General features: G+C 34.8%; 3 protein-coding genes across 4 annotated transcripts; 2 read left to right on the top strand and 1 right to left on the bottom strand.

Annotated features, from left to right (window-relative positions):
* Positions 1-1,451: 1,451 nt before the first annotated feature.
* On the top strand, positions 1,452-12,418 carry LOC133697125 (protein BLISTER-like). 2 transcript variants are annotated; one of them, XM_062119500.1, is made up of 13 exons: positions 1,452-1,878; positions 2,914-3,574; positions 3,730-4,280; positions 4,809-4,928; positions 5,763-5,828; positions 5,934-6,044; positions 6,605-6,681; positions 7,262-7,329; positions 8,584-8,694; positions 9,571-9,749; positions 9,909-9,977; positions 10,942-11,097; positions 11,906-12,418. In XM_062119500.1, exons 1-13 carry the CDS (start codon positions 1,813-1,815, stop codon positions 11,984-11,986), a joined length of 2,316 nt encoding a protein of 771 aa, XP_061975484.1. In that variant the 5' UTR covers positions 1,452-1,812; the 3' UTR covers positions 11,987-12,418. The 2 variants fall into 2 exon arrangements, with proteins under 2 accessions (XP_061975484.1, XP_061975485.1); XM_062119501.1 differs by lacking the exon at positions 1,452-1,878 and adding an exon at positions 2,671-2,767.
* Positions 12,419-14,853: 2,435 nt separating this feature from the next.
* LOC133697961 (7-hydroxymethyl chlorophyll a reductase, chloroplastic) lies at positions 14,854-20,542 on the top strand. Its single transcript, XM_062120804.1, has 17 exons — positions 14,854-15,198; positions 15,282-15,393; positions 15,529-15,613; positions 15,700-15,741; positions 15,884-15,962; positions 16,879-16,930; positions 17,028-17,090; positions 17,558-17,655; positions 18,109-18,144; positions 18,228-18,289; positions 18,778-18,805; positions 19,039-19,118; positions 19,207-19,276; positions 19,368-19,425; positions 19,915-19,979; positions 20,060-20,154; positions 20,241-20,542. The coding sequence occupies exons 1-17, from the start codon at positions 14,941-14,943 to the stop codon at positions 20,329-20,331; spliced, it is 1,374 nt and encodes a 457-aa protein (XP_061976788.1). The 5' UTR covers positions 14,854-14,940; the 3' UTR covers positions 20,332-20,542.
* A 1,943-nt stretch (positions 20,543-22,485) lies between these two features.
* LOC133697960 (probable indole-3-pyruvate monooxygenase YUCCA3) lies at positions 22,486-24,990 on the bottom strand. The gene is made up of 3 exons (XM_062120803.1): positions 24,005-24,990; positions 23,523-23,894; positions 22,486-22,988 (listed from the first exon to the last, which is right to left on the bottom strand). The coding sequence occupies exons 1-3, from the start codon at positions 24,701-24,703 to the stop codon at positions 22,761-22,763; spliced, it is 1,299 nt and encodes a 432-aa protein (XP_061976787.1). The 5' UTR covers positions 24,704-24,990; the 3' UTR covers positions 22,486-22,760.
* Between the last annotated feature and the right edge of the window lie 2,012 nt (positions 24,991-27,002).

Genomic DNA, 27,002 nt, shown 5'->3' with positions numbered 1-27,002 from the left:
CTTGTCAAGGTATAACTGATATTGTAGCGTTATTCGCAATCATCCAATATCTCTGGTTTTTAGTTACAAGTTAACTCTGAGTCAATGTTCAACCAAACTTGATTACTTGGCTTTCTCATGGAAGTTATCATTTTTATTGTGGGTTGCGTAACCACATGATCATGAGGTTTATATCATCTAAGCCCAATACAAAGAGAATGATGTGTCGCTTCAAACACTATTGTGAACAGCTGATTTTGGTACCTGGACGATCCTACACGCGTCTTTAGAATGGTGCGGGGGCCTTCACGTGTGTTACATGCATCAATAACTTTTTTAAAATAATATTTAACTTTGTAAAATTACCATATAACATTTAGGTCAACCACAAAATAACAAAACAACAGTAAGTAAAAGTCATTCCTCTATGCTCTAAAAATTTGTGTGGACCAATTTATCCTTAATCAATCTTGTAATACCTAATGTATTCCCATGAAAAGATGATTTTGCCCAAAATTGCAAGTTTTTTTTATTTTTTAGAAGGGTAAAACCATTATTTCACTATTCTATTAAACAATATAATGTATCTTGCATCATAGTTTTTTACTGAAGGTTTTCAGTTTTTTTAATGTAATTTGTATTTCTTCTAAAATAAAAGTTATTAATTCATAATTATTTAAAATATTTTTTTTTTGTCAAGTATAACACCTTTTCCCTCTTTTAAAATAACAAGGTATTCTTTTTTCGAAATCACGCTTAATCATCTTTAACCATCACAATTAAGGTACAATTAGTTAAAATACAAAATCATAAGATAAATTTTTACGATATTACATGTAAATGTATTTAACAATTTATAATATTACGACCTAAAACAACTCTCTTCTACATTTAAGTAACAATATTTATTAAATCACAGTTACACTGTATTATTCTATGGAGTAATTTATTAATTTATAGAGAGATGAAGCAAATTTTTATAACAACAATAAGTAAATACCCTCGATATTCCATAATTTAAAATAATAATGACTGCAGTGTTCGCGGTAAAAAAATTCTCCATGCAAATCATACGGTATAATTATCTTAGAAAAGGAAAAGAATATTATCCAATGCATGTAACATAAAAATATATTTACCTATTATGTCATAAAAATGCATCTTATCATATTATATTTAATTAATTACATTAAAATTGCGATAATTACAAATGATTAAATATAATTTTGATAAAAAATTATCACAAAAAGGAAATATTACTACGTTTCCATAAAAAAAAGTTAATTTTCAAATATTACGAATTAATAACTATTTGCACATATTAAAAATAATAATAATAACAATAACAATTTTCCTTTAAAAAAAAATATCTTACTGTTGGAGTACAACACAAAAGATCCAACGCCCCTGATTTTAAACGCAGCAGCACGTAATTTTGTCCCTCGCATCCACCCCAAATTTAAACTCAAAACGTAAAACACGAAACCCAAAAAAAAAAAAAAAACAGAGAGAGAAAACAAAGGAGATCTGCCTGAAGTGCACCCACGATTTATTTTTGCGCACAACAAACAGCTCTCCTCCCTTCTCACTCTCACCCGATCAGATCGGACCTCTTTTTTTTTTTTTTCCTTTTTTGGTCCGTACAAAATCAAGATTCTATTAAATTAAATTTCAAAATCCGAATTTAACTCACCATTATACCTTTCAAAATTACAATATTTCCTTCGTTTTTTATTTCTTGATCTGGATTATTTTTTGTGTGATTGTGATTGGTTTGTGGATAAGTAGTTTAATTGGATGGGAATTTGAGGGTATCAACTTCTAGAGGGGTAAATGGCGTCGGCTCAGGCGTTGCCAGGCTCACGGAAACAGGAGCATCTCGAAGCAGGAAAGCGACGGGTATGTTCAATTATTTGATTGATTGATTTGTTTCAGTTCATGCAACTTATTAAGTTTATTTTGATATCATCAATTTTCTTTTGCAAAATGTGTAGCGAGAAACATGCATGTGGTTCCACTGTCAACGATCTGTGATTCAAATTAGATAATCGAGTTTTAATTTTTTTTGGCGAATTGTGTATTTCAGGGTGGTAATCAAATAGATTTTTTAGTTCTTATTACCTTTGCGCTCCTGATCCAAGTTAAACATATTGCTGCAATCGCCTTTTTTCTTGCCGGACGGGGGAGTGAATGTGTATAATTTTTGTCAAGTGTGAGATTATTGGACTAGAGAAAGAACTCAGAATTACATACTGGTTTTATTGTTTTTGAGGATCCAGTTATGACTTTAAGCATGTCCGTTGGTGAGCTAGAAATAAAATGCAACTCTTTAAAGATGAAATGTTTGGATATTTCTATGATTAGTACTCTACACAGAAACAAGTGGAAGCAATCAAGAAAGACTTGAAACCATCCTTGTAATTCTGACTCGGAGCTGAAAGAGTTAAAAAGTAAATTTAATTCGATTTAAGGCATGATTCTCTTCATGCAACTCTATTTTAGAGGATTCTTGTGGTCCACTAGAATTCCAATTGGTTGTTCCTTTGTGGTAAAAGCCAATTAGGGTGCTTTTTAATGCTTTTGGCAGTGTGCCTTTTCATCTGAAAAACAATTTTCCAAACACCTCCATTGCAATAACAAAAAACGTGCATTGTGTACATCCAATTTCTTTTTGAGATTCTGCTTTGGCAGGTCTTTGATCGCCTTCTCAGGTCAAGAAGCAGCAATTGTTTGTTGCCCTTGTGCGTCTCTGTTTGCGTTTCTTTAGAGATTTTAGACTATACACCTGGTAATTAAGTAACATGTCCCTCACGCTCATAGCCTCCTGCTCCTTGGCTCCTTCCATTTTAGTTCTTTTGCTTTTTTATCTGATTAAAGCATGGAAAAATCTGGTTTGTAAGATCATATTCCCCATGTCTATGTGTTCTTTTGCAGTTGGAGGAGTTCCGCAAGAAAAAGGCAGCAGAGCGAGCCAAGAAAGCCGCACCCACCAGCCAACCTCATGCTTTGGATGTGAGCCTAGATCAGAAGCAACTGTTGGAGACTGAACATGCACGGCTAGCAGATTCAGATGGAGTTGGCACATCTGATGGACCTGGCAGACCTGTTGAACCCATTGGTGCATCTATGAACAATGGCAACAAAATTTATATTACCGAGAAAGTTGAACAAAGTTCTTTGAAAGATTCAGATCCTAGTCGTCCTTCATTGAGTGATTATAGTACTTCAGGAATAACACAGAAATACACAAATCATTTTGATTCAAACAGGCATGATGCTTCAGGATTCGCTGGATCAGCCAATGTTAAGTATGGCCAAGAGACAGAAAAAATGAATAATGAATCTGGAATATATACAGGGAGCCAAGGGGACAGGAGTTCATCTGACCATTCTATTGTTAGTGGTTTTTATGGCAGTTCTAGTCAATCCAGCCTTTATGGAAGGGAGTTGCTCCAATCCAATGAAAATAACATATCTTTAAAGCATTCTGTGGTTAATAATGATAGCACTCATTTCCTTACTTCATATCCAAGTTCTGCCAGCTCTGAACAGCAAACCTTTAAGCCCAGTTATAGTAGCTTCCCTGCCACTGTTGGTATGTCCCTCTCCTATCTAGATTGTATATTTTTTTTCCTGGATTTCCATGTCTGTCTGTTTGTATAAACAACACATTATGAGGTTTTACTTTGTCCTATCTTTAATTTTCCAGAAAAAAAACTAAGTATACAGTCATGTTTTGGGGTTTTACAGTGGACTCTACCCCGCCAAATATGAAGCTGAGAGATTCTGATTCTGAAGTTGAGCAGGACATGCGTTTCAATTATCCCATGAATTTGGATTTTGGTGAAAGAAATTTTAGTAGCTCCACTAGCAATTTGCGCACTGTGCACGATACAGCTGTGCAGACATCTGAATCCACAGGTTTCAACTCAAATAGTTCTAGGAGATCTCGTCCATCTTTCCTTGACTCTCTTAACGTGTCTAGATCGTCATCTAGTAGTTCTGTCCAACGGACAGAACCAGAGGATTCATTTATAATCAATACTTCCAAATCAAACGGCATTGATGCTTTAGGATCATCTGCTTTCCAGAAGCTTCCCGTGGAGACCAAAACTGACAGGAGTTTATCAGAGATGGCTTCTTCAAATATGCCTAGTTCATTTGATAATGCAACAAAATTTTCAGTTTCTCTTACTAATGGGGTTGGTATAATGAACACTAATACTAATGAGAACATTATGGAGAGAAAACACGAGTTTTATCAACCCAAGCAAAATGAAGATTTTTCTGCTCTGGAACAGGTACCCTGTTTTCTGTTATTTAATATTTGTTGTATAGTTCTTGCTTTACTAGTCTCTTTTTAGCATTTCCTTGGAAATTTGTGAATTTAGCTCTGCAAGTGCAATGTTTTGAATATTATAAAATTAAGTGTTTTTCACAATTTATTAAAATATATGTCTGTCAAGGACTTGTTGGTATTGTGATGCACACATAAGAATTCCTCAGTACTAGATTTTGGGTCCTTTAAAATTTTATCCAAATGGAATAGCGTACATAACATCACAACACATAGCATCTGCTGTGAGGAGAGTGGTGGGGATGTTAATATTAAACTTGATTGGGATTATATTTAGGAATTGTTGTCGGGGTATGTTCTGTGATGCATACATCCCTTTTGATCATTTCTTTTCCTTTTTTTTCCCTGTGAACCAAGAGGAAACTATCAAATTTCACTTCAACATATTTTTGCTGTCACTTCTCTGAGATAGTTGCCAAAAATTCTTCTCATTACAGTCACATTCTTGTTTATGTTGGTTCTGTTATTGCAGCATATTGAAGACTTGACACAAGAAAAATTCTCTTTGCAACGAGCTCTTGAAGCTTCACGTGCTTTAGCAGAGTCCTTGGCTGCTGAAAATTCATCATTGACAGATAGCTACAACCAACAGGTTGGCATACAGAATCTTTCTCTGTCCTTGCGATCTCTTTCCTTTTTATAGTTAAAAGAGGATAAATATCTCTCAACCTTTTTGTTATTCCTGTAATTCCCATTAGCCATTAACATCTTATATATAAGAAAAATATGCCAAGTTGAATCTTTTCTTAATGATGGGATAATTTTTTCGCTGGATAAGACTTGTGAGACTATGAAGTAAATCCTACAAAAATATTCTCCTTATTTTTGTTTTTTATGTAGCAAGTTATGTTAATTTAGAAAATTGCATTTTCTTTTTGGTGAAACAGAGTTTTAACATAAGAGAATTTTTATCATACTCTCTTGGGGATGTTGGGGCTACACTTTTCTCATCTTTTGTTTGTGTCTACAAAGGTGTTTCTGTAAAGTTCTTGTAATATTTAGGCTACAAGGTGCCAACATATTAACATTGAGACTTGAACTCTAACAGCACAATTTTTGTGGAACTTGAGATTGGAACTGTCATTGATATTTATATATTTCAAATCTGAATTGCGGATTTTACTGGCACTTTGTATAAATTTTGTTGGTAAGAATACACCGCTTGAAATGCATTTTAATGCGACATATATTGTTGCATATAACTTCCCATTCCCATGGATGTAAGCCACAAAATATTTCCAAAAAGTATAGAGTAATTAATCAAAGTTGCTTGGTTGCTAGTTGATTTGTTTGGATGTTGGAATTGGGATCAGAGTCTAGAAGTTGAAGTTATAAAAATTGCAGTGGTGTGGTTTCTATATTATGCGACACTTCCTTTGGTCTATGTCTTTAATTTGTTAATACTTTCATTGAATTTTTTCTCTAGAGAGGTGTTGTGAACCAACTGAAATCTGATATGGAGCAGTTACAGGAAGAAATCAAGACCCATTTGGTTAGTAGTGATTATCCCTTGCTTATAGCTAGTTATGCTTATATCTATCTTGGTATTTGTGGTCATTTCCATTTCCATTGTTTTTATGCCTATTGATGTTATCAGGTGGAACTCGAGTCTGTCAAAATTGCATGTGCAAATGCACATCTCGAGTGTAATGCTGCTGATGAACGAGCTAAGCTACTGGCTTCTGAAGTTATTAGTTTGGAAGAGAAGGTAGTAAATTGCCTTTTTATTATTGGTTCTTGTTCGTCTTGTTTTCTTGCGCCTTCAAAGATGACAGTTCCAAGCATCCCCCACTTTGCCCTTGATTTGTGAAGAATGTGTGACTGAATTGGAATATGTTAATGTAGGAATGCAACTAAAGTTTCATTTAGTCTTGATAGATGATAGCATTGTTTGAATTACATTCAACCCATTGGTTTTTGTCTTATGCTTAATTTTGTAACCTTAGTTTTCATCTACTAAGTAAATTTTTGTGTATGCAAAATTGTTCTTTACGGAGGCACAACAATTAAATTGCTGTGAAGTTAACATGGAAATCCTTTATTGAATTGCTGGAATGATGATACATTGTTCGAATCTGCTAAAACTGCACTACATTCGGGTGCTTAAAATTTTTGTATCATCCACGTATGAAAAAGAATCTCCTCATATGTTAGTTTATATTGTGGTACTTTTTGATACCAATGTCATTAATAGTCACAAATATAATATAGTTATGCTTGGCTACTTCTCTCTTTCCCTTAAGTTTGTTCTATAACTTGCTTGTGTAGGCACTCAGGCTGAGATCTAGTGAGCTAAAGCTGGGGAGGCAATTAGAGAACTCACAGGCTGAGATAACTTCATACAAGTATGCTTTACCTCTCCCTTGACTGGAGATGAAGAATTTGAGATGTACATCTTCAGTTTAACTTGATGTTCTGGTAGTCTTTTTTTGTGTGTTTGTATTGGTGGACTTTTAACAGGGTTTGTTTAAAAAACTGATATAAAGAAGCATTTTGTGCAACTATCAAGATTTGTTTTGCATGGATTTTGGAACAGTTATCCATATAATTGGAGTTCAGCTGTTGGGAGGGAACAGTAACCATATTTTGGGAGAGAGGGATTCTGTCATGCAAGCACCGATTTGCATTAGAATACCAACAACATTTCCATGATTGAGTGAAATATGGATGCCAAAAAAGGAAGGCTCTATCTTTAGTTCCAAAGGGACGAAATGACAGTAATTAACCAATGTTTTTTGCCTTTAGGGAACTATATTTTTTTTACTGATGATGTGCATGCCTATGTGCATACCAATATATTTCCCTTCTCCATTTAGTGGACAATTTTTGTATTAGTCCTACATTATCCTTTCCAATTGCCTTTTTTTCTATGTTTTCTTAATTGAAACAACATTTAACAATTATGATTCAAATTGAATCCTGCAGAAAGAAAATGTCCAGCCTGGAGAAAGATCGTCAGGATTTGCAGTCAACAATTGATGCTCTCCAAGAAGGTATTCACAAATAGCGTTTGTTCACTGTCGAAGTTCTTATTGCTTCTATATATATGTTTTTTTTTATGATAAAATGAGGTCTAAGAAACGAGTGGGAGTGAGGAAATGGGGGGATGATGAACAAGATGGATTAGCAAAAGAAATATTTGGTCTATTAAAAACTAAAATAAACATATGCCATGCAACTTTGTAACTGTTGTGGATGAGAAGCATTACAATGAGGAAGTCATTTCTCCTAAACCGTTTGATATATTATCCACTTGTTAGAAAATTTAGAGAACTTGTTTTATCAATAAAATTATTAAGAAAAGTTTAGGCCTGGAAAAACACTTCAGACATAGATCTATTTGCATTGTTCACTGGAACAGGAACAGTGTAATGAGATCTTTGCCCTTCACACCCAAAAATATTGAACTAGTTATCAGGGCATTAAGGTCGTTTAATCAGGAAAGGTGTCAAAAGAGGGACACCACTGTAGATCCTCCTATGTTTGCATTCATGAATGAAACCTATTAAGAAAGAAATTTATCACATGCTGTGTACTTCATCTGGTAGTTCTCTATAAAAAGTTTGAAAATAAAAACCTCCCGACTTAACAGAGTGTGTGTGCATTGCTTTGAGAAGCAAAATCAAGAAGTCTGCTAAAACTTTCTCAAACTACTTTGAAAGGACCTTTATATCATTAATAAGAAGTACAGTTGATTGGTTTATTCTGTTCTTCAATTTGTCATTGTCCTCTTTAAAAAACTCAGATGAGTACCATTTATAAAAGAGACAGGTTGAAGAGAGTTTTGCAAACAGCATGCAGTATTCATTTCCAAGCATAACCCATCCTTCCAGCCGATAAATGAAAGATTTGCTAACAACAAGCTTTCTTTGTCTTGATATTTAATGATGCTGATGAAAGCATATTTACTTAATGGGAGTCTCGTAATCATCTCCATATTGATTATGGAGATACAACATTTCTTAAAACTGCTATAGGATTGGGCCTTTTGAAGTTCAAGAACTCATATAACTGTTAACCCAATATGGTCCACATAATTATTTTGCATGATTCCAGAATATACATATTATGATTTCTTTTTTAGGGCCATGTTTCAGATCAATTGATTTTTTTTTTCCAGTTCTGTTAAGCATTTCCATCAATGAGTGATTTTATTGTGGGTTAAAAATGAAATGATTAATTATCTCACATATATTGTATATGCTTTTAATGTTTCTACCTAACTAATCATCATTTTTATGACACAGAGAAGAAACTATTGCAATCCAAGCTACGTAAAGCTTCTGTAACTGAAAAGTCCCCGGGTGTAAGCAGGAGTGCTGAGAAAAAAAATGTAGCAACATCGACAGAAGATTTAGGTAATGATAGTTCTCTTGGAATTGATGTTGTGCTGTTCAAAATGTTACTGCATAGTGGATGCTGTTGCTTACATGTGTCTTCACTAAAAAAAGGGGGGATGGGGGGGTGAAATGATGATTGAGCTTTTTTGGTGGTTCAGTCTTTGAGCCTTTTGTTCTGTTAAGGAACTTCAGGAATTCGTTGGAAATGATGCTGTTGCTTACATGTTTCTTCATCAAAAAAAGGGGGAGGGGGGATTTGTTGGAGATGATGATTGAGCTCATTTTTTGTTGGTTCAGTCTTTGAGCCTTTTGTTCTGTTAAGGAACTTCAGGAATTTCACAACTATGGATCATTATCCACAACTATGGATCATTATGCCAGTGTACATTTCTTGGAGCGTGTACAGTTGGACCTCAAATTCATACATCCTCTACATTTCTGGATTACGAGTGATTGCTTTCCTGTTTTTTCTTTATTTAATTTCTGTCAATCACAACATTACATAATGTATGAGATGACAGCTAATTATCACATTTGAATCCTTTGATAGACTCTATAGAGACAAAAATTCAGACACTTTATTGGTGTGCTTTTTTGTTAAACGTTTTGACTGCTTCCTTGAGACCTATTGATCTCCCGTGTCCTTGGATTATCTATTTGTTCTTGTTTTCATCAACATTTATTCTGAACGAGTATGTTTGAGCTTCAATTTTTGTGTTGGGCATTGGTTTCTTGCTATATACAATTTCCCCTTTTTCCTGTAAAACCATTGCACAACCTCAGATAATATTCACTCTGGTTACTGCTGTACTGCAATGAATCATTTTGCAATTTGTTCTTCAAAGTCTTTTCCTTTTCCCATTATTCATGGTTTTTTCTTCATTTCAATTGCAGATGACATCCCAGTGACTTCCTGCCAGGAAACACATGGTACTTCATCTGTTCCTAGAAGTGATGCTACTGATTTTCCCATGCTACCCGAAAATGGTCAGTCAAATCTTGAAGCTTCATCTGTGTACATTCCACCAGATCAAATGAGAATGATTCAAAACATTAACACAATACTTTCCGAGGTATGTTTTTTATATACTGTCAATTCTTTGCAAGCCTAAGCGCTCTAGGCATTTGAGAAAATTTCCCCCTTCTTTTCTGTTAAATAATGAAATAATTTATGAAGTGACTGAAGTAGAATACATAAATGTAAAGTCAACAGTATCCCTTTTGTGGCGCAGCTCGCATTGGAAAAAGAAGAGTTGATGCATGCTTTGACATCTGAGTCATCCCAGTGCTCCAAGCTAAAGGTAAGTCTGAAATGAACAATGGAGTTAGCAATCATATGTGAAGTGATTTTGTTGGATGCGAACCTCTTAGGGAAGCAGCCTGGGAAAGGATTATAACTATATTTAATCTCGAGAAAAGAGGGGAAGGTCTCAGTCAATTCTTGTTTATGTATAGAAGCAGCTGATTCTAGTGTGCTTTTAGAGTGTGCTTGTGTCAGAATCTTATGGTTTATGGTGCATGGTACCATTTCTTTCCATTGATCTCTTCGAGGTTCAGATGAATAGGGATTAAACGCTCAGCGAGGGTTTGGTTTCTGTACAGGCAAAAAGATATATGGGGTGTATACTTTAGTAAGATTTTGAATTTTGATGAAAGGAGCAAAACAAAGAGCTTTTAAGGGGGTACAGTCTGCTTGTAGCCATTTGAAAGATTTTTGGATTAAAACTTCTCATTTTTTTCTTATTACACAGCTATTCCTCCTTTTTTTTTTGTTCTGAATAGTTCATGTTATAGATCATAAATTTTGCATAATATGTTGTTAATGCACTCATTTTTTTTCTTGTACATAGGTGGTACCTCCTACTTTATTTTGATGTTTAAACTTATTTCTAGAAATAAGATTTTGAAAAACTGTATTTTATAGGACAAATACCTGTGAAGATCTGCCTACTTCCCATCATATTAGAATGTGTGGAGAGTATTGTTTTACTACAGGTGGTATAGTTAAGTTGTTTCTAGTGTATTTTATACATTCTTAGAATCAATGTGTCTCCCTAGATCAGGAAATGGTTATGGATTAGAAATTGACGAGGTTGGGGAGTGTTATTCTAGTGATATAGTCTAAGTTGATTTTTTTTTTCCTGAATAATCAAATGTTTTATACTATTGATTAATTTTCTATTTCTGGATGCTGACGTGTATTCAATATGTTCATCTAGTTTTCTTATATAATTTGTTGGGATTTTTTTTTTCAAATAAATGAAGGATTTGAACAATGAATTGTCACGTAAACTTGAGGTTCAAACTCAAAGATTAGAGCTTTTGACTGCTCAAAGTATGGCCAATGAAAATATCCCAGCAAGATTGCCCAATTCTCATACCATGCAGGACAGCAATACATATGCAGATGAAGGTGATGAGGTATGATATCTAACACCAAATATTAGAACTATTGTTGTAATTATTGGTAGAGTCGGTAATGTCTGATTAGAGGGGAGGAATTGCATTTTTTTAATGTCTTAACAAGGTAAATGGCTCTTTGGATCCTGGATTTTGGGGCTAATCACACTTTTGCCGTGCAATGATTATTCTGTATGAAGAAAATCTATGTCCACCTATGAAGTACTATACTTGATTGGTGGTTGATGGCAAAATTCAATGAATTCAGGATAGACTTCTACTTTTACCCTGCCGAGTATTTGTAAATACATTAACAGCACTGGAACCTTGACTTGTATCTCTGTTTCATCCTTGTACTTGAACCCACTGATATCCCCTGCGGAGCAGATGGCATAGCCTTACTTATTTGGTTGGAAAGATGCCTGGAGCATGTCTAAGGCGTGGGAGTGGCAGCCATTTGGTGAGGGAAAATTTACGCTTTGTTCATTAGGAAGGATGGAGAGGGGGAGGAGGAAAGTTTACAATGGGATAGAGAGGAGAAAGGATGAATATTAACGCATGGGATGTAATAAGGGAGGGAGATGGAAAATAAACTGCCCAAATTGGGCAGATTTAAAATTAGTACATGTCAGGAAGGGATCTTTTCCTTGGGTCTATCCACCAAACGAAACAAGGAAACATCTCATCCCCTCTCTCCCATCCATTTTCCCTGCTTCCTCAACAAACCGAGTGTTAGAGATGTTCATTCGGAAATAGAAGATTTTTTTTCTCTCCCCATTTATTGGTTGTTGATAAATATAAATCTCGCTCTTTCTTTTTCCCCAAATAGGTGGTGGAAAGGGTTTTAGGGTGGATTATGAAGCTCTTTCCTGGAGGACCATCCAGACGAAGAACTGGCAAGCGTCTTTGATGCGAGACAGGATCACTCATCAAACTGGGACAACAAGCGTCATCCTGGAGGACCAACCTGTGCTTCTTCTATATCTGCTGCTCCCCTTATTTTGGCAACTCAACGGAGGTCGTAGTTTGTATATTTCAAGTCAGTTATGCCATCCATTGTTTTGTAACCCGTGGAAATTAAGTTTTTTGGCGGCCTTAATTCAGTTTGTCATTCTTTGGCATATGACAATAAGTAAGTCTCTTCTGGCTATAATTTTGTTTAATGAGAAATTTTAAAGAGGGATGTCTTTTATACATGGAAGGTTAAAAATTACGGTAGAGTTACCGACAATGATGAGAAACTGTACTGGGAATTTGTTGGCCTTCAGTTTCTGCCCGCATTTATTGTATTCATTAGCACTTACAGGCTCAAAGCCCTAGAAATGAAACAAGTGATTTTGCATCTTTTTAGTACTGAAAGTAACTTCATTTAAACATAGGTTCGAATGCTAGTTTGATGCTCGAAAGGACACTAATGTGTTGGGAATAATTAACTCGGAATGGGAATGATACTTAAATTTTCTTAGGGAAGGGAAAGAACAATGACTAAAAACACGACTCCATTAATGGTAGTAGTGATGATCATTGGTGTGGACAACAGTTGTGGAGTATTAGTCACAATTAGAAGTGTTTAAAAAAACTGACTAATCGATTAAACCGAAAAAAATGATAACAAAATTAATTGAAAAAATTGAACTAATAGAAAAAACTGAATAAATTGATTAAAAAATTAAAAAAAATCACCTGATCCGATTTGGTTTTGGTTAAAAAAAGCTTAAACCGATTAAACTGAATCAAATTGAACCGGTTTAAAAAAAATTATAAAAAGAATCATCTCTAACCCTAACTAAATCACTTTCTCACTTTCCAGCCGCCAACCCCCTCCGCTCTTCCCCTCCAGCCTTTTCCTTTTTCCCTTCCCCTTCCTATAACCCTAAATCACCCACTCCCCCCACCCCTCAAGCCTTCCCTTCCAGTCGCCAACCCCCCTCCCCCTCTAGCCTTCCCCTTCCTCTTTCACAACCCTAAATCACTCACTTCCCCCCCCCCCTCAAGCCTTCCCTTCCCAGCCTTTCCCTTTCTCCCTTCCCGGCCTTCCCCTTCCAATTTCATAATCTAGATGCGAGGGAACCATTATTCAAGAATGGTTCTCATCACCAGTGAGAACAATGCTTTTATAGAATTACAATGACATTCATGTGAGAAGAATATAGAGCAGAATAGATCCGTACTATACCATTGTTTAATGCTCAAACCTAAAGGGACCGAAAAGTATTTTATTTTTATATGTTGGATTGAGCAGAGTCAAGGATTCAGTAGCCATCAATGAAATTTTCTCACCTTGAGAACGATGCTTTTATAAAATTATAATGAAATTCATGCGAGAAAATCTCAATAGCTTAGTAATGAAGATTAATTCAGTTTTTCTGGTTTTTCTTGTTTTTATGCTAAAAAATCAACCCGAACCGAACAAAACCGGTTCGGTTTGAACCAGTTCTTGGTTCGGTTCAGGTTATATTAATAAGGAATACTATTTTCTGATTCGGTTGAATTTTTGGGTTAAAACCGGACTGTGAACACCCCTAGTTACAATGATCATCGTTATAGTTATAGTTATGTTGTCAATAAACATCTTACAAATTTAATAATTATTTTATACAAATTATTTTAAAGGTAATTGAATTTTGAGATGTTTGAGAGTATGATAATATTTGTTTTTTATATAAAAATATATTAAAATAATATATATTTTTTAAATTTTGTTTTTTATACAAAACAATTTAAAAATATAAAAAATAATTTTAAAGATTTTTTTTAAATTTGACCAACATAACATTTATTTAAGATTGTGTTTGTTTTCTGAAAACTGATTTCCGGGAAATCACTTTCCAAACTTTCTTGTGTTTGTTGCCATTAATAAAGTTGGTCAACGGAAAACACTTTTCAGTCAAAGGAAAATTTACCTTGGTTTTCAGAAAAGTGTTTCCTTTTATTTTGGGCGGAAAACACTTTCTGGAAGTTGTGAAAAATTTAGAAATGTCATATTATTTATTGATTATATCAAATTTGGTCATCAAACTTTTGATTGCTATATATATTTTGTTTTGAATATTTGTTTTTTAATTTCATCCCTTAGAATTTAATTTTTATATTAATTTTGGTCCTTATTTTTATAATTGTTATTTGCCTTTCCCGTATCATTTTTTAATTAAAATTTTTTATCTATCAAATTTGATCCTCATTCTTTTGATTGTTACTTATTTTATTTGAAATAATTTATGAAATGTTAATTATTATTATTTTAATTTTTTCATCTTTTAATTTTTTTATTTTTTAGATTTGATCTCTATTATTTTGATTATTATTTATTTTATTTGAGATAATTTATGAAATTATATATTTTTTAATTTCATTCCCATTCAACTTTTTAATTTATAAGATTTATTCCTTATTATTTTAATAAACTTAAAAAAAATAAAACATTAATAAGTTATTTTCCAACTCATTTTCCATGACATTACTAAACACTGAAAAATATTTTTCAACTTATTTTTAATTACACTACCAAACATCATAAAATAATTTATTTTTTAAAAATTTATTTTCCTGAAATTCATTTAAAAAAGATTACTTTTCGACAAATAAAAAGAAACTAAGTCGAAATTCCAAACGAATAGGGACATAACTTGTAATTGTGGTTGCTTACAAAAAGATCCTAAAATATCGTTAGATTTTAAATTAGCAATAATTTCGAGACGGTGTCGTTACTCAGTTAACAAAACTGTAACCATTAATTAATCTCTTTTAAATCCTCCGTATATAACATGTGGTGCAGAGACAAAGTTCAAAGCTCCACTTCCATTGCTTTCTTTCTTTCCCTCCTCACTCTGTGTTGCTGCCGTGCTATCCATTATAATAATAATAATGATGACTTCAATCTCATGCAAGCTCTCACTACCAATCATTTCCTTATCATCTTCTTCTTCGAACTCCAATTCCTCAAAGAAGTGTTCAGCGAAGGTAACAAGAGAGGACTGGAGGCAACGTTCCAAACCCATTCCACCAGGTGGCATTTATCCAGCAAAAGACCACTGCAGTCGATGTGGCTTATGTGATACTTACTACATAGCCCATGTCAAGAATGCTTGTGCTTTTCTAGGTGATGGAATGGCCAAAATCGAAGTAAGTTTCTTCTTTACTACTTTTCTTTAGCACCTTGATTATCCAATCCAAAGCATTTTCCTTGTTTTTTTTTTGACATTCAGGGTTTGGAACCTGTAGTCCATGGCAGAGGGAGGAAGGCAGATTCTTTTGATGAGACATACTTTGGGGTCCATGAGGAGCTTTTGTATGCTCGTAAAACAAAGCCTGTTGAAGGTAGATTCTACCAGGCGTATGTAATTTACTTCCATAGCAGATGATGTTTTGCTTATCACAGTTTTAGGTTGTCCATTGCTGCTCAGTTTTAATAAATGCTCTCTATGTTTTGTCTGTAACTTTCTTTGATGGCAGGAGCTCAATGGACCGGAATAGTGACTTCTATTGCAATTGAGATGCTGAAATCTGGCATGGTCGAGGCTGTTATATGTGTACAGAGGTGTGTGAATAAATAGAGAAACTTCTATTGTTGATTTATTCCATTGTCAAGTTACATGACCTTCTTAGCTATTTATTTTTTGTCAGTGATCCAGAGGACAGATTCTCTCCCAGGCCTGTTTTAGCCAGGTTTGTAACTGCATCTTCTACCTTGGTTCATTACCTTCTCAGATTTTCGTTGGATGTTTTTTTTTTTTAATTTGATTTATTTCTTTGATTTTTCTGATGATTTCCGCAACTCTGCCACTCCCCACCTCGTTTTCTGTAATAGGACACCAGATGAAGTTCTAGCAGCAAAAGGGGTCAAGCCAACACTATCCCCTAATCTGAATACCCTTGCACTGGTTGAGGTGCTTAGCAACTATTCTTATAAGCAGTTCTTTCGACATTTGATATCTGTCTTGTTTGTCATTCATGAAGCTCTTACAATTAAAAACATACTAAACGTGTTAAGCTTGAGCAAACTTGAGCAGTGAAACAGCAGTGAAACAAAAAATGGGACTGCATGGCAAAGATAGAAACCATACAAGTGGTCATCCTGACAGGAACATTTTAAATCACCACTTCAGTAGCATAATGAGGCAATTCTTGCTCTATATGTGATGCCTACCAGTCTTCCAACAATTCTTGCCAACATCAGTGGTGTATTGAGGCAATTTTTTCGCTATGTTTTAGATGCTTTAATTTTGAAAAGAGTTCTCTCTTGCATTTCGTGGTTATTTGGTATTATTTGGTATTACAAGAAGTATTGGAGCCAATTTGATTATCATATAAGATGTGTGGTTATTTTGATTCCAATTTTAGATTTGGCTTCATTATGTTCTCTTGTCCTTGGATTAAGGAGCACTCCATGGCTCGAATAGGGAGAGTTTGTCATGCCTCGATCTTCATAGTGCAATGTGCTGACACTTGATATAATTATGTAAGGCCAAAATTCCCTATGGATAACACTTTGAGGTGATGGGCCTATGGTATGATGGCTTGCTTTTGTAGAAGTTGGCCAACTTAGCTCTTTTCTGGTAGCTTTAGTTATTCAGGTGATTTGAATGTTTGTGTTGCTTGAAGAGCACATTAAAAATATTGTTGGGTAAGAGTAAAAAATCCTGACCAATACTTCAAACATTAAGTCGTAAAATACATGGTTCATGATTTATGCTTTCTCTGTTTGTGTACAAATGACTGGTTTTTTATATTAGTTAATTGGTTATAATACTATGATACTTCAAAAATTTAGCGGTACAAATGATCATTTGTCTTATACAACAGGCTGCTGGTGTCAAGCGTCTTCTTTTCTGTGGCGTGGGTTGCCAAGTGCAAGGTATGACTGACATCATGTGCTGGAAGGTTCTACTTTCAATTCTTTTCTTTTTTGTGACTTGTACTATTGTAATGCAGAGTGGTTTCTTGAACTGCAGCATTAAGATCTGTGGAGCACCATCTGAATTTGGACAAGCTTTATGTACTGGGCACCAACTGTGGTAATTAAGAGCTTTATATGCAGTTAGTTATAATTTTAATGTGTCAAAATTGTTTTACCTTCTGGCCATTAAGTCCAAACCTGTTATCTACTATTCAAGGAACAAAGTTACGCATATCTGGACTGTCTATGAAATTATATTTGGTACAGCTTAGTCAATTGCAAATAAAACTTGTGAGCATCCTGTTTGTAAATTACCTAATTGATCAATAAAGAGTGTACATTACAAGATTTAAAACTGCATTTCTCAGAGTTGGTTTTGGAGCAGACCTTAACGTTTCCTTTTGATTTAAGATAAAATCTTATCCAATGGGTTTAATCACTTTGATATTTGTCTAAAATGATGCAATTTAAATACTTTTAGATTTCTGGTACTCGATGGATAATTGTTGACTTGTAGCTAATCTCAATTTGCTATTTACTTAGCAGCATATAATATATATTGTATGTAACCTTCTTATTCAACAGTGGATAACGGAACCCGAGAAGGGCTTGATAAGTTTCTAAAGGCTGCTAGTGATGAACCAGAAACTGTTCTCCATTATGAGTTTATGCAAGACTACAAGGTTTGTGCTGATTAATTATTTGACTTGAACACTTTTGTCTTCTTCTAACGGATTTCATACGAGCTCTAATCTTCATGATGTTGCATTTCATGAGAAAAAACAGAACACAAACTTAAATAAGAGATTTCTTGTATCTGTAGGATATTAATGTAAACAATTTACGAGCATGCTATATTGCATAAGACAACTGGATCAACATGCCTTTTGCTATTGGATGGACATCTTGTTATTATAATATCTATTTTCCCTTGCTAAGAGAGGGGAAAAGGAGGGAAAAAGAGCATTCAGCAATCTATTTTCTAAGAACACTGATTTGTTATGCAGGAAAGTATGATAGTCACACACACACACACACACAAACATACATTTATAACTAGCCTTGTCTCTGAAGGAGAGAAGAGTGACCTCATCTTATTGTGTCGAAAGCTTGATCCTTTGCTCATCCTTTCTTAGGTCCATTTGAAGCACTTGGATGGCCGTATTGAAGAGGTAATACATCCCCTCTGCTTTCTGCTTGGTCCAAGTCTAACAATCCTTGCTGTTTCATGTCTTTCAAATCTTAACTAAAGCAGGTTCCTTATTTCTGTCTGCCAGCAAACGAGTTAGTTGATGTTATTGCACCTTCATGCTATAGGTAATTCACTTGTCTTAAGATACAGTATCATTGAACATTCTTATATTGACCAGACTAGCAGATTAGAAAATTTCATGTCATTGTTTTTTTTTTAAAAAAAATAAAAAACTATCCATGGGGATTGTAATTATATACATAGGTTGATGGAAACGTATGCCCAGTTTTAGATGGCAATTATTGCCTTTATTTATTGTCCATTTTTTCCTCTCTCTCCAATGAGAAAAAATTGATAGGATGAGCTACATTCTCTCTCTAGACACCTAGCTTGAAATGTGAAGTATTATTGCATTCGAAAATTGATTTAACAAGACATTGCTGACTTTACCATGTTGAAAGAACTTCACCCTCAAACTGATAATTCCTGGTCACTCCTGTCTATCATGTCAAATGCATTTAGAGTTGGAGAAGGTTAAGTTTGGTTGGACAGAAAACATGTTTTTCTGTTTTAGATTATTCTAACTACCTTGTTTTTTTTGGGTTTCCTACAGCTGCTTCGACTACACAAATGCTTTAGCGGTGAGATGAATTATTTTCACCAGCATATCATCTTCTATGGTTTTGCACATTCTAGCTGAACAGTGACCAACATATCTAATATCCTCAGTCTGTCATTCATTTATTTCGGCTTTCAATCTGAGGAACTATTATACCACAAGGATTTACTTGCACAAGCACCGGGAACATATTCAATTCCTTATGGATAATATGACTCGACTTTACATAATACTTTTTTATATATCAAAGTTCAGGATCTGGTGGTTGGATACATGGGTGTGCCAAAGTATCCTGGGGTCAGCATGACACAACATCCACAATATATTACAGTAAGGTGAGATCAGATGTAGGAGTATGCTTGAAACTAGTTACATTATTAGTGTTTTAATGATAACAACTTTTTTTAATGCTTTCATTTGTAGAAATGAACGAGGAAGAGAAATGATTGGTTTGGTAAAAAACCTATTGGAGATTACCCCAACAATCAATAGTGTAAAACCCTAAGCTCTATCACATTCAGGTTTCTTTAGTTCTTCTGTAAACTAGAAACTCTTGACTTTCAAATATGAATATATTATTGCAGGGTGACCGGAGACCATTTGTTATGGAGACTGTCAATGCTGATGATAATGCAAAGCTGGGTATGTGTGGCATTTTCTCCTTATTTTATGAAAGCTTTTTCCATTTTGTCTGGGACCCTAAGCATGGGCTTTAAGCTCCTTAAATGCCTTGCGTGGGACGCTCACTAGATGGGGATTCTAAAACAATTCATGGTGTGGCGATGTTGGCCATCTGATCTAATGGACATATCACACTGTTTTGTGGAAAAAATCTCTAGGATTTAATGAGTGGTAAAAGATTTCACTCTATTCAGGAATGTGTGCTCAAGTGCTCATGCAAGTCTGAATATTCTTATCAGAAATTATCCTTTAATTTATTTACACCAATACCTTACCGTACTAGAATTCTTTGCAGTTGAAAGACATAATAAAACTTCATGTTTTATTGTTTTATCTTTTATTTGGCTTAGGATGATATATATTATTTTCTTTCATAATTAAATCTTTATCATTTATCAAAGAATAAAAGCAATTTGATGACCTGTTTGAATCCTCATCATTTTTCCCCAGGAAAGGGTCCTTCTCAACCTGTCCCAAAGTTCATTGGAAATTTTATAGCGTTTTTACTAAACTTGGTAAGGATTTCCCTAACTGATGCATTAGTAATAAAGCAACTGAGAAAATATTTCATTCTGACTTGCCTCTTTTTAACCAGGTTGGTCCAAAGGGTCTGGAATTTGCTCGTTATTCACTAGACTACCATACCATCAGAAACTATTTGTACACAAACCGTGCTTGGGGAAAAGATAGGTACAGTAATTGAGTAAAATGAATAATGAACTTTCTGATAATGCATTGCCATTGCTTTTAATATTTGTAACTTGCAACACATGCAGAGCTGACAGGCACACACCTTCATACGCGAAGAAAATTGTGGAATCATACAACAAGAATGGTCAGATTGATCTGATGCTACAGAACAAGTGATGCTGAAGCTGCTTCCATGTATGTGAAAATTTTGAACTTGTATTGTATATGTATTAAGGTTATTTTTAGGCGATGACATGGTATATCTTGCAGCTTAAAATTTCACAAGTGACTGTCAGGTGCTTCCATGTAAGCCATATAACTATTGACTTGCTTGTTAGCTTATCCTTAACTATTTTCCTTGAAAAAAATTAATTCTTTTGATAGTTTACATACCCTAGTCCTTTATGGTTTATGCTGCTAAAATTGGGAACCTCCTGTGTAATCTATTATCAGCTAATTGATACAAGGCTGATGTTGCTCTAGCTATCTTGGCGTGCATGTCACCAAAATAAAACATGAAGTTTGAATTATCTGAATACATAACTGCACTAAATGAACACAACTCCTGGTGTTGAAAAGACAGAGACTGTAGGCTTGTTAGCTTAGTAATGAAAATCCCGTTTCATATATCCAACAATTCCCCGCACCCATACCCCTTAAAAAAAAAACAAATTTTGTAGCTGGAATTATTAGGCAAAGATTAAGAAAGGAATACATATTCCAAGGTGCAAGTTCTCGCATGCAAGGGTCGGCAAGCTAGGTTCAACGATTTGGAACAATTTACAGACACAAGCTAGATCCCATTTGTCAACTTCTGTTTTTTTCTCGGTTTAGGGTCATTCTAGGCTATGCGACCTTGCCATATTTTATTTATTTTGTACACGCACTTAATTGTATGTCTAAATATTAGAGCGTAGGTATTGAGTATATAATTCTGTAAATACAAGCATTCCCATTTTTTAATCCATCAGAAAATGCCTATCCATGCTGGACATGAGAGAAATTTTATGCTACTTTGATTATAGGTTAGTAACTTCCTGTCTCAGACTCTTTCAAAACCCTCGCACGAAATACATGCATGCACAGTTGCACACGCATACAGGACTGTAGATCTGCAATTTTTCGTGGGATATAATTGCTGTATAGAACTTGTTGATAGTAGTATTACATTGGCATATACTATAAGATTCAGAACCAGTAGGAATGGGCTATTGGTGGAACAAGAAGGGATATAAGGTGGTGGCCACCCCATGTGTTTTCCTTTCCCGGTAACTTTGATGTCTAAGTAAGAGGTTACAGGACTGTGAGAACAGGTTACAGGACTGTGAGAACCACCCTAGATATTCTAGTGGAATTAGACACAAATACAGTTCAAGTTTTTAATGTTGTAGTCTAGAAGTAGTGCAATTTCCAAACTATCAAATCTTTGTTTCTCTAGCTTCAAAAAAGTTGAGCACAGGTAGCTGATTTCGAATGGGCCATTGTATTGCTTTTGCACGTGTGAATCAAAAGCATGGGCACTCATGGGTTGTCTTCACTCTCACTTTTCATTTTGTTTTTGTCCTCTAATATTTTGGTATAGTTCTTTGTAATGTTTTAGGGAACTGTTCTAGCAAAACCTGAATTGAAAAGGTGAGGCTAAGTTTTGTTTGCACATGGCTGGCGGCCATGCTGGCTAAACCAGCAACTCAATTGTATGAATATATTAAGCCAACAAGATTCTGGTATTGCTGCTGTGGTGCAAGATTTGCCGATTTGGCAGTATATGCATAAATTTCTCCATTCAAGTTCGTAAGAAACTTAGGCTTCTAATCATCCCTAAACCACAAGCCCCTACTCGACTCTCATGTCATTGAATAGATAATTCGAAACTTGCGATGGCAAGCGCAGATATTTCTGATTTTGACCCCAGAAAGGGGAGGGGCGGCGGCGGAAGGTGTTTGACATCTTATATCAGAAGCATTGAACATGGATGAATCTTCCTCCAAGAGGATATTGAAGCCAGCAGGAAACACATGGCATTGAAGGCAACGTTTCACGGTTTGGATTGGTTGAGATTTGTGAAGTCGTGTTGTTCTTCACCTTTTCGATTAGAACAACGCCTCCATTTCCAATTACATGGTTTGTCCTTCGCTATTGTGGGCTATCTGTCCATGTGCAAAGCAACATGAAAACTCTCTCTCTCATGCAGACCTGTTCGGAGTCAGGATAACTAATTCTGAAGAGATTTTGTGAGGCTGTTTGGTAATGGACCTGGGCCCACATTATTGATCGTCCCTAGGTGGACCAAGAGATGAGATATGGCCCATCAGTTGATTATGACCATTTGACTTGGATAATTTATTATAAATTAAAATAAATTGTGATAAAAAATTCCTTTGAACCAGGAAAAAAATTATTATACCAATAAGCCTCATCTTCCTTTGTACAAAAAAAAAACCCCAATTATTTTCAAATCTTGGGTTTTCTTGAGGAGAGGGCTACGGCTATGTTCATTGTTCTTGTGCTCTACATTATTTTCTACACAAACTGATCTCATTTCCTTTTCTTTTCGGTCTCAGTTCCTGAACAAAAGAAATGAAGAGACAAAAAAAAGACTTGTGACTTCAGAAATGTGAAATGCATCTCCTATGACGAGCTGCCACAGTTTTCTTTTTTTGCTTGGTTTCTTCTTTCCAGATTTTGGCAATGTCAAGTGCTACGCTCATAGCATCTAGAGACGCCCCAGATAGACCCCTCCTTGTGAACCCAACTGCATAAAGCCCGGCATTGCCTTTCCATCCATTAGGGAATGGATTTTTAGGAATCCCGTCTTCGGTAAAGAATTCATTCTCCTGAGAACCACAAACATTCCAAATATTTAGATTAGCCCAGTTGTATAAACCGTAGTGTGTGGAATTTGTGCAGAGATAATGTCAGAAACTTATTTTTCCCAGAGAGGAATGGTTGCCACAAACAAATGGTCAATGAAAAAGAATCCAACGACCCGAGAGATCCCAAGAAAAAGAATCAGAAGCAGCAGCAACCTGACATGCCCTGATTCATTTTGAAATTTCCAAGTCATTAATGTCTCCTGTGTATGCCTGCCGGGTAAAAACTACTAGGCAACACTAACTCATAAATGCATGGGTGGAGAGAGGAATAAGAGTGGAAAAAACCCTTCCCAGCATTGACTATTATTACTGATCCATGAATAGGACAAAACATAAACCATTGAAAAAACTAGCAACCGGACCACAGTTCCAAAATCTCTGAAACAAAGCTGTCTCAATCAAAAACAGAGGCATAGATTCTAAAGCAATACCCACTTCCATAACTGTAATAAAAATCCTAAAAATAGAAAAACCAATGGCAAACCAATTTCTCACCTTTAGCCATGAAGGTACATTGCTGCGATACCCAGTTGCCAGAATTACAGAATCGATCTCAAGAATTTCACTGTTAACAAGCTCCACTTTGCCACTAGAGAATCTCTTGATTCCAGGGACAACCTTGATCTTACCAGATCTTATTTTTTCTAGTGCACCAATGTCCAATACTGGGGTTTTTCCTTGCGTATCCTTGAGCTGTAAAGGTCCTAAACATGGCCTTTTCAGACCATATTTTTCAACATTTCCGAGGATTAGCCTGGAAAGAAGTAATAATACCTTGTCGACCATCCAAAGTGGCAGCCATTTCATCATTGTTACTGCCAACTCAAATGTTGATCTCCCAAGAACTTTCCTAGGCAAGACATGAACCTGTAGATCATTACAGTGATTAATTGAGAGCAAATTATAGTTTGAACTTGTATAAGCTGAAGGCTTATTAATGATGGGGATAGCAAATTCTACAAGACATGCTTACTCACCGAGCTGCGAACAACCATTGATGGGCTTGCGTTATGGTTGCATAGATCAAGAGAGACCTCCATGCCTGAATTGCCACAGCCAACAACAAGCACACGCTTTCCATGATAACTTTCACCGGATTTGTAGTCGCAAGCATGCATAACATGGCCACCAAAGTCCTGCAAGCCTTCAAACTCTGGCAGAACTTTCTCTGCATTCTCTCCAGTGGCCACCACAAGCCATTTGCAAATGTATTCGACTTCACTAGGAATATCTGAACTGCTTGTTGAAATGGTTTTAACTCGCCACAAACCAAAGGTCTCATCATACTTCGCAGACTGCACAATCTCATTGAAATGTGGATTTATATCGAAATGCTTAGCATAAGATGCAAGATAGCTAATAAACTGATATTTGGTGGGATATTCTGGGAACTCCTCTGGAAATGGGAAGTCCGGTAGTTGACAGAATTGCTTAGGGAGGTGAAGCTTGAGGCGATCGTAGGTGCGGTTCTGCCAAAGAGAGGCAATGCAGTTTGCTCTTTCGAGTATAACGAATGGCACCCCTTGTCTTTTAAGGCCAGCACCAACAGCTAGACCTGAAGGGCCAGCCCCAACTATGACAGGTCCGTTCACCCATACACATCGGTGAGCAAAGAAGTCATGATTAGGATCAGAAGTTTGAAACATGTCTGGTATTTTAAGACAAGTGTTATTCATTAAGAAGAGTGTGTGTGTTGGCTCTTTAAAATGGGAAGAAGGGATTAAGAGAAAAGGACAAGTCTTTGAACAAAACGTAGTTAATCTCCAAAGTGGGAAATAGAAGATTAGAGAGAGGAGAAAAGAATGACGGGGATGCTGTCTTCCAAATGAAGAAACTAGCAAGCTCGAAGTTTGTGTGGAAAGATGGATAGGACGAAGAGTCGAGAGGAGAATAAAATGTAATTTGTTTGAAGTGAAGGGTGTAGGGGAGAAGGAGGTGGCGGAAGGGGTTAAATAGGGGAGGGTCAGAGGCCATCCCAAATCCAAATGATAAGCTTCAGGGGGCTTGGCTTCTTTTGTTTTTTACTTTGTTTTTCTGTATTTTAAATTACACATAATGAGTGCTCATCACAAAGCGTAGCAGAGTCTCCCCTCTCTTCAAAATATCTTCAATTCGAACCTTCCCCCTTTACAACTAGACAAAATAAAAACACATTCTTTAATGCTGCTTGAATGGAGTACAACAACTGGTGAGATTTCATTCGTGTTTAAGAAAGAATTATGAATGGGATTATTTTTTAAAAAAAAATTGTTTAGAAATATATTAAGATAATATTTTTTATTTCTTTAAAATTTATTTTTGATTTTAACACATTAAAATAATTTAAAATTTTTATTTTATTTTTTAAAACACTATTTTTACCCCGAAAACAAACATTCACTCAGTGAGAGAGTCTCACTATGAGCCAAAGTTGAAAGTCTGAAGATACAAGTGTCTAATGTCAGACATGGATACACTACAGGAGATTGGGTATGCAACATAGCATTTGAGAGGTTCACCGGAGCTAACAAGAAAACGCCTGCAAGTTGCTGCAGTTTCATTTTCAAAGCATATTTTCGGTGGTAATTAGAATAAATACTAGTTATGTCACCATTGTGGGTTAAATGTTTTTATTTTTTATATAAAAAAATTGTATATATAAGTTTTCCAACATGTTTTGGTAATTTAAAAAATTTAAGTTCAAATAAATTTTTTTATAAATATATATAATCAAATAAATCAAGAACCGTGTGTGCTAATAAATAAATAAAAAGTCATTAACAATATCTAAAAATAAAACTTGAAAAATCGAGAAACAGGTGTTGATCAAAATATTCTCGAAAGACGGAATATTTACCTAATTATATTTGCTAAATTTGTTTATTAAAATAATTGTTTATTCAAGCAAACAATAATAAAAATAGAGATACAAATTAAATTGATTGAATAAAATAAAAAGTGAAAAAAACATCATGTAAGGCTGCATATATTATAAATATAATCTAAAAATATTTTCTTTCATTTTAAAAAATAAAGTTCATCCATACAAAAGATGTATTTTCAACTCATTTTGACAAAAAAAAACACCTATAAAACACTTTAAAAACCATGATAAATTTATCCATGGCCTTAAAAAATCCAAAAAATCATCCCAACAACCAAAATCAACTTGAGCTTATATTCATTTTTTCATGAACTTTAAATGTTAAAAAAAATCACATAATATGAACTCCCTTCATCAAATGGAATCATTTGCCCTAAATATCATTTCTTTTGGTGATCTAAGTCGGTGTTAGCGACATATATCTCTTTTTATTGTTGAAATTCAGCGATATCTCTCTCTTCTCTCAACCAAAGACTAAAAAATAATAAAAATTAATTTTTATACCAAAATTAAATTTGAAAAATATTGAAGTGTCAAAATTGTTTAGTTTGCATTATTTTTTAAGTTGGAAGATCAAAATGTATTTTTAAAAAAAATTTATGGCATGCCACCCGTGTTTGATGTCTTTTTTTATTTTGATCTCTCTTCTTTCAATTCCACCCTTGTATAAAAAATCAAAATTAATTGGTCTTTGATTAGGACTAAATCATAAAAAAAAATTTAAAGATCAAATTAAAAAAATTAAAATTTTTACATAATTCATCCATAATAATGTGTGAATAAGAATAGTGCACACCTACACAGTGAAATACTCATATCTTCTAGATTTATATTTAATTAGTAAAATTTTAATGGTTTAAATTTAAAATAAAAAATGAGAAAACCTTTTCTACCATGGATTATTACACTAAAATTTTTCATGTCCTATGTCTTTAAATTTGTTGACGTCTGTCTAACAGAACAGTGGACAGGGTTTTACATTCTTGGCCTCTGATCTCCTTTTACCTATTACCGGGGAGCTGATGATCACCGTCGATAAGCTACCATCGTCTAAACCTTTTTTACCCTTAAAAATTACATGAAATCACAAAAATACCACTATAAATATCAGG

The sequence above is a fragment of the Populus nigra genome, chromosome 6 (assembly GCF_951802175.1).
Source record: "Populus nigra chromosome 6, ddPopNigr1.1, whole genome shotgun sequence".
Taxonomy (NCBI): Eukaryota; Viridiplantae; Streptophyta; class Magnoliopsida; order Malpighiales; family Salicaceae; genus Populus; species Populus nigra.
This window is presented reverse-complemented; position numbering and strand designations above follow the sequence as displayed.